Genomic DNA, 13568 nt, shown 5'->3' on the forward strand with positions numbered 1-13568 from the left:
ATATATAGGTATCTAATTTATATATAAACGCAAAATGATTGTTGAGCATAGTATAATAACATTAAATAAAATATGATTCGCCCATGATAGTACTGACATTTTTGCACTTTCTACTTATATTGAAAATAACAATAATTAGGTGGGTACTTATGTAGATTGCTGTTGATGGATATATTATTTATGTTTATATTTATATATATTATTATATTGTATTATTGGACTGATTATTGACAGAATAGTTCGATTTGAATCGGAGCGTTTATGGATGTAAAAAAAAAAAAAAAAAAATGCCCAGTCATTAGTTCAATTAAACCGAAAAAATATTCATATTATAAGGTATAACAAGACTGATGCATTAGTCCAAATCCAAATGGCTGGACAATGTTCTAGACTGCTGTACATAAAATTGATTTATGCTGGAAACATATTTTTCCGATGTGATTTCAACCATAATTAATGTTATGTACGCCAACAGCATCGCAGCTATAGTAGTTCCTGCATCCTGTACATTATACACCACGTATACCTTTATATGTACGTGAATCGTGATACGGTTATGTTTCGTTTTGATTATTAAACGAATTCATTAACTAGGTCACCACCGTTGTATCATTCAAATATTTTTTATCCACTGTGTTCTAGTGACAATTTAATGCAAGCCAATGAACAAAAGACCATCAAGAATAATTCGGGGCGTTTTACTTTCTTCTTCCTGACAACCTTTATAATGTTATACAAAAACCAGAAGGCTCGTATATATATAGCTATTATAATGATCCGTTATATTTGATATTTCACTTATTTCTTTTCATCCGAAAATACCTACATATTAACAAGACGATGAGCACATTCTAGGTCATTTGTAGAGTAGTGTTCGAATTTCGATTATAGGTATTTATTTATTATAGCAGTATATATATATATATATATATATAGGTACCATCACAGCGTGTTAAATGTAGTTCGCAATTTCGAATATGATTCGTGACTATGGCGGGTAGTAAAAATCAGACAGTATTGACATTTGACAGACTTCACAAATTATGACGACATTTCAAAAAGGGAAAACATCGTTTTTAAATTTTATAGACGTGTTGATAACAGTTAAATCACATAAATGTCAATATGATAGGCATTCAATATTTTAATTTTTTTAAATTTAAATTTAAAATTTTACGCTATTATTTGTTTAAAAATAGTAGTTGAACCAAATTAGGAACGCAACAATTATTCGATGTATAAATATATTTATGTTAAACACTATTGATTTAATTCTGAATTAAGTTATAATATTATTGACTATAAATTATTTAAAATTATTTATCAACTTACGGTCGATTATTTATTGATAAAACACAATTATTCTTGATAGGAAATCTAAAATGTCCTTTATAATATCATTTTCCCATATATTTAAATTTGTTTATAGCATTTTTATTTTTCAAAATACCTACTCAATTATATTATAGAATATTATATTATAATCATTATAATAGTATTTTAACGGTGCATTGATTAGTTAATGATCTCCATTGGTAATTGGCAATTGTTTCGTTTCAGTAGACTACTATAGAAACGGGAATTGTGTGCGGGCGCTAAACGATGCGAAAAGAAATAGGTAGATATATCGTGGGGGACGTCTGTGTACGGTATGACCCAGTAAACGAATGCCAAATAGACAATAATAAAAAAAAAAAATTAAAAAATTAAACTGGACCATAATAGTATATACTATATACGTACGAGTAGTCTATTCTAATAATGATGACGTTCACTGCCGTATTCATCCATGTTCATCTAAGATTCTCTTCTCTTGATCATGATGGCAGCTTTTATGAATATATTGGACCAGATTAATTTGTCACGCAGTAAATAGATAATGGTCAGCTTATGGTCTAAAGACCTCGAGACCTTCACCCATATATAATATGTAGTATATTCTACTGTTGTGGTGTCATTATATATAATATCTATCATTAATCTACTATAGTTATTACAACCGTTTAATTAATTTTTTTATTATACAGTTTCCAAACAAACTGCCGAAAATCAGTAATTTTAATCATTTTTTAGATATTTTTTCAACTGAAGTAGGTACATATGGTAATCATTTTTTAAGCAATCATTGATAATTTATTGTACTTAATAATTGCAGATCAACACTATTGTATAATATATACGACTCGATGCAAATAGGTATAATACCTCTATATTCTGTTTTATATTAATTTATAAATATCATCTTTATACGCATATGCAGATATTCCATGAAACACAATATATTTCACAAGTTTATTTCATAAAATATTAATACTATTTGTAGAAAACTTTATTTTTGTTTTAACCTTCTATCGTTTAGCGTGAAATTTATAAATTCATATATAATTGTGACCATAAACTATGGTAGAACTAGATATTATCCATCGTATATATTGCTTTCTCGGGTAGTCAAGTCGAATTAAAACGGTCATCTGTATGATATATGAGAATACTCTTTCTTTGTGTTGTAAATATAGGTACGCGTTCAGTGTCTGCACGTGTATTATATCAAACGATAACCGAGATAAAATTGTGTCGATATTGAAAAAGAAAATGTAGAAATTATTATAAACGACTGCACATGCGAAGATCAAAGATAATATAATAATGTATTTACAATAAGCCGCTCTTGGAATATCGTCTATTGAACTTCGGTGTCTCTGCGGACTATAAATTTGATGTTGGTATTTTTGTAGCGTTTAGAACCAGAGAAATAAGTAATGGAAAACATAATACTTGTAAAATGAATATAATCGCTATAATATATCATGATATTATGTAAATAAACAACCGTAATCCGTAGTTCTACAAGTCCAAAAACAGTTTTATTTACCTGCAATGTAGAGTTTAAATTATTATTATTTTTTTTTTTTTTGTTTAAGTCGATTATTAAGCCACATGTTCATAACATAATAACGACCAATTCGCACTTACTTAATGGTTAAAATATTAGCGGTATAGTTAGCAATAACAGCTACTCGTATGATTTTCCGCTTCGGATGACACAAGATAGCCAACTACAGTGACACCGTACCGCAGGACGCATAATATAATAAACCCACCATTGATATCCACGCATAATCACTGGTGCGGTGATAATAATAACGAAAAGACATACACCGTATACGCGCGAAACCGTAGAAGAAACCCGTTAATTCCGTTGATTATAATAATATACGTACGTACCTATATTTATTATTGTTATTTTTTTTGGTAACTCAAAATCATTGGTTTTTCTAGATAATCCGTGCATTGTAAATACTGAGAATAACAATAGTATACAGGATACAAAAAAATGAGGATAAACACAGGGACAAAACCTTTTTATAGTGTTCTTACTGTGCGTAGTGCGTTTCGCGTCAGTGATATTGATATCAGATATACAGTGAAGAATATAATATTTGGGTTAATAAGAAATAATCATGTGACAGATTGTTGACAACAGATCGGCTTAAAATAATATTATTATAATATTTATAGGTATTATACTTATAGGTACTTGTTGGTCGAGAGCACCGCAGTTAACAGCTTGTATGAACAAAACTATAGAAATTTGCTTAATCATTTTGTTAAATCGAGCTTAGAATGATACTACATTTGGAATTTATCTTCTGCAAATTGAATAAAATAAATATATTATTTTTTAAAAAATCTGTAAATCTAACCTTTTTTCTTTTATGTCTATTAGAAATTATGAACCAAAGTACACATATAAAGTCTACAATAATTATACGAGTAAAAGAAACTTTATCCACCTGTTACTAAACTAAGAAAATTCAAATTATTTAACTAAGCATTTATGTAATTTATTGTAAATACAATATATTAAAGTAAATTACAAATAATTAATAATCATATTTTCAAATTATTAATGTAAAAGGAACAAATATAAAAAACGTGTAATAGGTACGAGAAATATATATCATATTAATTCTATATATAGTAAATTAAGATAGTATAATTTTTCATAGTTTATTGTAATAAATAAATGTGTACGTATATTACAGTTACTTATTCAAACAAACATTTTTTTTTTTCAAAATATTTTTCCTTTTTGTTTTAAATTTTGTATAGTATATTATTTCAAGCTAAACATGGGTAATCAGTGGCATGTTTTATGTTCATGGATACATTATTAAATATCTTATGATGGATATATTTAATAGTTGTAAATACTAAAGAGCGCTTCAAGCGAGCACGACTGGCTATCAGCTATTAAAATATCTAACACACATTGGTTTATGGCTATAACTGTAAGAATATAAATTAGAGAAGAAAAGGAGAAAAAAATGTTGATTCGATCAACAGCAAATCATAAATATATTAACGGAATAAGTACATATTATGGACACTATAATATACAAACCTTAAGGCATGCGATGTCTATGCTATCAACGATTTCAGCAATGGTGGACCTTATGAAGTTATAAAAACCGTGTTTGTGAGAAGATTGCATTTATAAGAATGATACATGACGGTGAGAGATTCGAATTGAATTTTGATTGTATTATAACTGAACATGCTCTGAGAACTGCAACATGGGTGCTTATCTAATAATAATTCAGCCACTGTGGGAAACCAAGTAATAATGTCATATTAAAAAAAAATCTTAAATTAGTCATTATATCAAGGAATGCATTAAATATTAAAAATGTAAGTGAATTTATTTTGTACACATTAAACACAAACAAAGGACGCGTTGATGCATTCAGTAATTCAAAGATACGATCTCAGTAGCAATAAGAAATAAAAACTTTAATCTCAACAGCTGTTATAGATCGCAAATTATTTTTATAACATAATATACCAAAATCTATAATAGAAAAATGATAGATCAATATTCAAGTATACTGTAGATATTATTTATTAGGTATAGATGTATTATATTAATATAATGTCTTTAACAATTATTATACTATTCTACGACGTGGTTTTTAAATTGTTTATATGCATTATGCATATTCCATGTATTAATATGTAGGTATAAGTTACATTGTACCAGCATTTACATATCATCAGTATGTGTATAGGTATATGATAATATAAATTATTATCGATCGTTAATGTCTAGCAAATAACACAATAATATGTCTATAGTACATATAATATCTATAGGTAAAAATACTGTCTTAAAAAAAAAATCCATCATGTTGAGAATGCTTGACTAAATCATGGAAAATCGCATATCCTACATATAAAGATGACCTCATCAAATTTAAAAAAAAAAAACGCGCCAACGGTATTGATCTACGTGCCCAGGTCTCCTCCGTTCTACCGTGTTACAATTACCGGCAATCGAGAAAACCTAATTAAATCAACAGCGAACTTATTTCCAGTTCTCTTTTCTCCCCCCCTCCCCGCCTTCATTCTTTCGTCGAACTGACCCATTTTCCTCGTCTGCCCGCTAGACGACAATTGCTCATCGTGGCGACGGCGCTTTGCGCAGGGTGCAGGACATCTGTGTATAATGTCACAGAGCATTGTCTACGTGAACTCAATTTTTCAATTGACAATTTTCGTTGAATTTATAATTCACGACGCGTCTATTCATCGTCAAAACTGCAACTTCCAGGTGAAATCGTCATCGAGGTGATAATTCAGTCCAATATATAACTCCTCATCGCGCCATTGTGTTTGATTTTTATTTGCAGGCAGAGCTCACCGCGCTGCTTATACGTATTTATAAGGTATACATAATAAAATGTGTTACTACTATACAGCAACCCGAGTGTGACAGATAAACAATTATTATATATCGTTCTATTATTATGTATACTGTATACGCGCGGAACGGAGATCGTGTAAATTCTGATTGCTATACACTCCGAAAAGAATAAAATTGAGCCAGACATCATCATCACATGCCCGCCTTTATTATATTATATTATCGTTATTATTATTATATTTTTATAGACGGCTTAACAACTCCGCAGATCCTCGAGATTAACGGTATACCGTCACGTCGGTATATGGTAAAACAATAGCTTTGGTACGCGTCGTCCGAACAATCCAGATATCATTATATACGGTATGCCCCTGCTTGCCGCTCCGCGCCACACACTTCCGCTGGGCGCAGTTGCTGATATAATTAAACAGGGAAAAATAACCGTGTCGGATGGACAAAAACCTATGGTGTGGGGGTCCTTACTAGAATCTTTATCATCTCAACTGCAGCCGAATATTATTCAGGTCGAATTCGGAAGACGACGAAATTTCCTATTGTAGAAACGGCAACCATCAGCACTATCATTTTTTATTTGGCGCAGCAGTAATATAATAAAAATCCAAGACGATCACACGATTCTAACTAGATATACCTGTGCGCAAGATCGTAAACACCGGAATACCGGATTGCCTTCTATTATTTATTTCTCGCGGTGTCAATGTCATTGTCGAAATCGCCACGATGAGTTGACCATCACCTATCTATCTAGTCGCCCGCTGTACAGTTGTCGTCGAAATAAACTAAACGAATGTAACTTTTTTACTCGATATTCATCGTATTGCTAGCACGTGTAAGTTGTACGATTATGCGATTAGATTTTACTATTTCGTTACCCGCGATAGTGTATTACAATAAACTATTTAATATAGCCAGTGCACTGACCCAGTTCAAAGAGAGTTTAACGCCCCGTCTGCCAAAATAAATACCCGCATGTCATACGTCAATTATTATTAAAGCGATTCAAACGTTAATGGGTTCCATGCATGGTTAGGTACACCTTTAAAAAAATTGGCGTATAATTTAATTTGTTCGTTTATTTAAAAGAACTTTAAATCTGTATAGCAGACCCGCGATTTAAGTACAACCATATTATTCAGAAAAGTAGACGATAATAACACGCGCGAGAATTAAATAATACATAAGTTCTAACTTATATAGTCATATCGAATCAGTATATGAAATCTAGTCAGGACAATTAATATTAATGTTATGCATAAACTATAATATATATATATATGTTTATGCTTGAATTTAAATAAAACGAATAAATAAATACATTTAAACGTATGGCGTATAATATAATACGTGTTGGATCATTATTTTATTTTGGTAATTTCAAGCAATATTAAAATTTTTACTTTATGAACATGTAGATTGTAGGTGTATATATACTAGACAGCTATTACTTCAAAAATAATTGGTATCAATTTAAGCATGCATTTAAATTGACGGTGTTATGTTACATTCCGTTATTTTATAATGTATTTTTTTAACGTGATATTCTCCAATTTAGAGATTAGACGATTATTGTAGTTTAAATATTTTATTAATACATTTTACTACATCCGCTATGATAATAACACCAAAGGTGAATGTAATTTTTGAAATCTGCTACTTTTGGTAATGTATACTACAATAGACAAATCAATTTATTGTGATCAAAAATAATAATCAAATATCTATCAAATATAATGGATAAATGGATTTACTAATAAATATAGGGTTCGGAAATTCTTTCATTTCCATAATATTATGTATATTAGTAATAATGTGTAACACTGAAATAAAAACCACGAACGAATATTTTAGTATTAAACCATGGTTTCCATGATTTAATAGGTGAAATAAAATCTAATTTTTACTAAAAATGATGAACGTTTTATTTAAAATAATAATAAAAAATCCTGTTTTGAATTTCCGAAGAAATAATTAGAAATTAAAAATTGTGCACGTGACTTTGTACAAAATTATCAAAATCAAGGATGAACATTGAGGCATAATATTATTTTAGTTCAATTTACCGGATGAATATTTTAATATAATTACTCAATATTCGGAATCAAATCGGACGTGGTAAAAACATTCGTATGGTCAGAAACGTGAACGGACACGTTTTTTTTATTGAGTTATGCATTTTTAAAAATATTTCCTTAAGCGGGGAAATCATTTTTTTTCATATCTTCTATATTATATTCTGTTATTTTTTTTCATCATAAAAATTTTGTCCAGCAATGGGTACATCGTTCATACGTGGTTCGCGAATACGTATACTGCAGACAGAAAATGACATACGCAGCTACCGATTTTCCGAGATAGTTCCTTGAACTCAGCACAACGATTCGACTCGATTTATACGGTTGCTCCGGAGAATTCCATTTATATACATATACGAACGGATAGAGAAGACAAAAAATTATTAGAAAAAAAATTACGTAGTTTTTAGTATAAAATATGGTTGGTATTTCGTGATTCAAATCATAAACGGAGGTTTTTTTGACATCCGACAAATATTCAAGTAATATTTCAGTAGTCTATTCAACTCGTGATGATGATTAAATTTAAAAAAAAAAAAGATAAAAAAAACCATAACTTGAAGTTTTATAATATTATATTATAAAAATGGCATTTTGTCAATGAAAATTGTTGACCAATAGGGTGCAGACATTTTGAATAAATTACTTATATATATATATATATATATACATTGATGATAAATTACAAAGTCAAACAAAATAATATATAATATACCATCGTGAAAAACAACATAATTATTAGTGTATTCTTCATCTTCGATGAGTATATATATCTATCTACTTTTTTTCTTACACTTAAAATGATTATAATTTATATAAGAGACCGCTATAATTATTGGGACATTAAAAAGAATGATTGAATAACTTATAAAAAAAATATTCTTTTTTATTAAGTATGTACCTAATATAAGAAAGAATGTTTTATCCATATTTGAAATATATAAACTATATAAGTATGTAAGTGATAATATTAAAGTATGTGTATTTTTATTTCAGGAGTCGTTTAAAATATGAAAGCTGCCGGCGTAGTACTACATCCCGGTAGTTGGTCGAGATGGTCACTGTTTTTACTTTTGTGGACAAACTTTGCCAGCGTGCTTGGTACGTATTATAATAACACACTTATACCTATTATAAATTTGACTAAATAAACTCGTTTTGTCCGTCAAAATATTGTAATCGACAAATCTTTAAATGGTCTAATATACATATTAGTATATAAATAAACATTGACAGTTGATTTTGAGCGATTATTCGTGATGATTAAAATTACGTGCACGCGACTATAATATAGCGTGTGAGGATCTCGAGTCAATATTATAAAAAAAATAATGTTCATAAAATAATATAGAATATGGCGAATTGATTATTTTATAGCGTACCTATTACAGTACGTATTAATTTCGATGTGAATATTATATTTAGTATAAACAGTGATGTATTGCTATAACATGCTAACAAAATATGTTAGTAGGTAGGTATATACGCACTCCTTTTCCACGATGGTAGGCCACAATGGTAAAAAACTTACCACGATAAGGTCAATAATAAAAATGTTCTCTTCTCGATCAAAAAAGATATTTTCTTTAAGCCCTAATTATGAAAATTAAGTTCAAGTATAGTTTGTACTTTAAAAAGCTTGTTTTTGGATATTTCTCAAAATACTTTTCCAGTATAAAATCATGAAAATTGTACCAATTTTAATTTACGAAACTAGTTTGAATTATCTGCAGATGCTAAAAAACGTAGGTATTTTGAAATGTTCACTCATTATTAGGTATACGCATATTGTGTTGAATATTTTTTAAACGGTAAAAATGAAAATGTCATTAATTATCGAGGTTACAGATTTTCAACTTTGATTTGGTTCTTGGTTCTCAAAATATTTTTTCATAATGATCTAGTATCTTTTTAGTACCAACTGAGAATCGAAAATTGCAAATAATAATTGAATATTTCGTTTTCGCCATTGAAAGTTCTAATATAGCAATTGACTATACGTCATAATAAACTACCCACGTACCTATATCACCCTAATGGCCTCAATACGCTCACGCTGAATATAAAATAATCTCTAGGTACTTGAATTTTTTTTTTCATTCCCATATGTAATCATTTTTTCAATCGAAATTTGGTATAGATACACCTGTATTTGTGTACGATTTTATAATACGTTCTACCTATACATATCAGAATATCATATTATAATTATATACTGTACAGTATACGTACAGGACGGTGGACCGTATGTATGGTATAATAATAGTATAATATGTATAATGTATATGTATAAGGCAATTACTACCGTGCGCAAAGGGAAATATATAATATTATCGGCATAATATACCAACGCATATATACGCGATTAAATGTGAACGGTTTTTGCTTTAAGCTTTTGTAAATCCCGAAAACTGTATTCCACATTATATAGTCGTTATTATTATTATTACGAATGTGCGAGTGTGACACAATGTAATATAATATATATTATTATGATTATTGTTGTTGTCGTATGGGATGACCGCGTAGTATAAGGCACGGCGCGGCGGACGGCGGAAACGGCGACACTGGCCGTTATATTACATACAGACTATAAACGCACCTGTAATAATATAATAATATACCGACATTAATAATAAAATCGTATGTGTATGTGTGTGTGTGTGTGTGTGTGTGTACGGTAACTTAAAAATGTACAATTGGATTGTGTGAATCGACCTGGGAACAGAAGATAATATTATGACGACGCGTATAGAAGAATATAACTAGAAGACAGTGAAAAATAAATAAATTCCAATAATACCTACAGCAGCTAGCCATCTGTACATTATTATTATATAGACACATATTATAGAGTATATATATTATACACACACACACATACACTCGCGGATCGGTGCAGCTTATTAGCGACGTCCAATTGTGTGTGCTGCGGATGACAGACGGACGCGAAATCGAATGGGAATCGATGAAATAACACACTCGTGTCGGCCGTCTATATGTTATCGAACGTTATTTTATATGTATACCTACATCACAATAATATATAGGATAGATAGATAGGTATATACGATATTATTTGCGATGTGCATTATTATATGAAACACACTGTCGAGGAGACAATTGCGGCTGGACCTTCTCGTGGTCGAGACATCGATATGTATTTTGGTGCAGTACCTACACGTATATATATATATATGTAGGTATGTTTAAATGGGCAAGCCGTGTGTGTGTGTGTGTGTGTGTGTGTACGATGAGTACTATAAGACGAGACTGACGTGACGGATTTATTTATTATTATATTACGTTATTAGGAAATAAGACTATAAATGCGACGACGGTATAAAAAGCCCGTCGACATTTTGAATTATGACGCGGTCCGTTCACACACAGACAGACGACACTCGCAATCAATGTTTTAATAGGTATATATAGTAATTCATAATATATTCGTTCATTAAACACTATGTTCGTGTTTTGTTCGAAATAATAATAGTATAAGTACAAATTGTCCGTGTGTGTATTCTAGTGGTGGTGTGTTTTTGAGAGGGACGGCGGCGGGAGTAGTTTATTCCATAGGACTTGGTTGATTCCTTTAAATACGTAAATATTAAGAAAAAAATGTATGGCAATTATCAACAGTAAATATATATATATATATAATATACATTAACTAAAGGTCATTGTATAATTTAGTTTTTCTTAAGAACAATAATAAGTTTAAGTTGTTTTCAGGTCGAGTCCTATAGCGTTGCATCGAAGGCATTGGCTGTTTTACATTCTTCGAACTCTCATTTGTACTTACAACATTCCGTCAGTAGATGCTTAACCGCTAGTGTTTGTTCCGTAGGTTTCACATGTAGGTGGGATCTTCATTTGATTTCAAAAAACCGTCTGTTATTCTTAGTCCACAAAGTATTGTTTTCTATTTTATTTTTAACTCAGGGTCTTGTCAATCGTGAATTATGTTTTTTATTTTTCTTAGTTTTAATATATTTTTACGCGATTTTGTTTTCTATTTGATTGAATTCAATTCAAAAGTTGTGATCTGGAGGAGTGGTGTTCATTGGTAAGTTCTGGTTCTCAACATCAGCTTTTTGGTCCGTTTTGTCATATTTATTTTTATATTGCCGTGCCCCGGTATCCAAATTAATGTTAAGCGATTTATTAAAAAACACAAGTGTGTAGTGTACTGCAGGTTTATGCTAGTTTCTAGAAGGGGCGGTGTATTATCTTTGAGACTTGTTTTATTTCTTTAAATACGTATATATTATAAACATATTAAAACATGTAATGACAATTTTGTTGTGCTGTAATACTGAATTGACACCATACCCCCCTCCCTCTCGTGATATTTTTCTAAACCCCTACTGGCGTGTTAGACACTTAAACTTTGGTTGTCGTGTCTCATGTACCGCAAGTCGTGAAAAGTTGTCCATCGGTGAGTGGCCAATAAAACGTGAACTGATCGCTATTATAATATTGTTATATTATATACCTACCTATATTATTATACCTACCGTCTTACCCAATACCAATAATATTATCTATATCATTATGTTCATATATCTCTGATGGTTATGGCTCTCTGCGGGACTATATTATTGTACGCGACATTGTTGTATGACACAAATAGATTCGTAAAAAATATCGATTAAATCGTATTATATTTTATCGTTTATATTACACCGGCATAGCAATGTACAGTTTATAATCTGATGGCTCCAGCAATAACTAATTATTTCTATTAACCGACACCATACTATTTAACGAAAGAAATATTTCAGTGTCCTGTGTTAGCAATTTGAGTGTAGGTACTTACGACGCCGTCTTGTGCATCCGCCCCGCACAATAAAAAAGAGGATAATTTTTTACCGGAAAAAAATGTTCACGAAGACAGCGACGACGTTACCCAGCGTTTTGTATTTATTTTTTTCTTTCGTTTTTGCCGTCCGTATAATATATTATAACAACCACTCACGCCGGCCGTGTCCGAACGACGTTGACGTGTATAGGTACACCGGCCAAAGAACAAAGCATATAACCGCGCGCACAATATTCTTCGGTTCCAGCAGCAGCAGATCAATATTAAATAGTCCTTCAAACTATATACATAATAGGTACGGAATTATTCGTGTTTCCATCGTAGTGTTACGACGGTTATATATTGTATATTATAATATTATTATGTAGGCTTTAGTGATCAGCAATATCGGCTTCGAGTGCGTACTTATATAAATATATATATATGTATATTATGGATTTGTTTTTTTCACTATGCACAACGCATGAATTTCGTTGAACGTATTTCGCAGTGCAGACGAGTCAACGAAAAAACACGTCGTTCAACGAGGTAATCGAACTCTTCTCCATAATATATACTATATAATTATCCACTGGTGCATATTACTACAAATCGTACTCGGAAGGGTTGATTAATTGCTTGTTTATTATTCGTTTCCTTTAAACCATCTCTATTGTTTTTCAAATATTTTTTCGGTACCTATTAATATTATAGTAAAGGTACGGTACTATCATGGTTCGATTCGATTCGGTGATTCTCAATAATATATATTCACTTGATCCTGACATTTATTAAATAATTATAATTGCCAGAACGACGAACAAAATACGTTAGGTACGCAAATATTACTAATTAATCAGCACCTCATTTGTCTATACAATACAATATTGGTGGCATATCATAGTGTCGTTGAAAGAGCTAACGAAAAACATACAAGTTTATGTAAAAATTACTTTTATGCTGTATA

The 13568-nt window shown here is 30.5% G+C and overlaps 1 protein-coding gene across 1 annotated transcript in view; it reads left to right on the top strand.

Moving 5' to 3' along the window:
- LOC132931926 (uncharacterized) overlaps positions 1-13568 on the top strand; it is a 38093-nt gene that overhangs the window by 11588 nt on the left and 12937 nt on the right. The window contains exon 2 of the mRNA XM_060998013.1: positions 8794-8898. Within this exon, the coding sequence (XP_060853996.1) occupies positions 8808-8898 (91 nt within the window). The 5' untranslated portion in view covers positions 8794-8807. The remainder of the gene's footprint in view (positions 1-8793; positions 8899-13568) is intronic.

Source organism: Rhopalosiphum padi, chromosome 1, assembly GCF_020882245.1.
Source record: "Rhopalosiphum padi isolate XX-2018 chromosome 1, ASM2088224v1, whole genome shotgun sequence".
In the NCBI taxonomy this organism is placed as follows: Eukaryota; Metazoa; Arthropoda; class Insecta; order Hemiptera; family Aphididae; genus Rhopalosiphum; species Rhopalosiphum padi.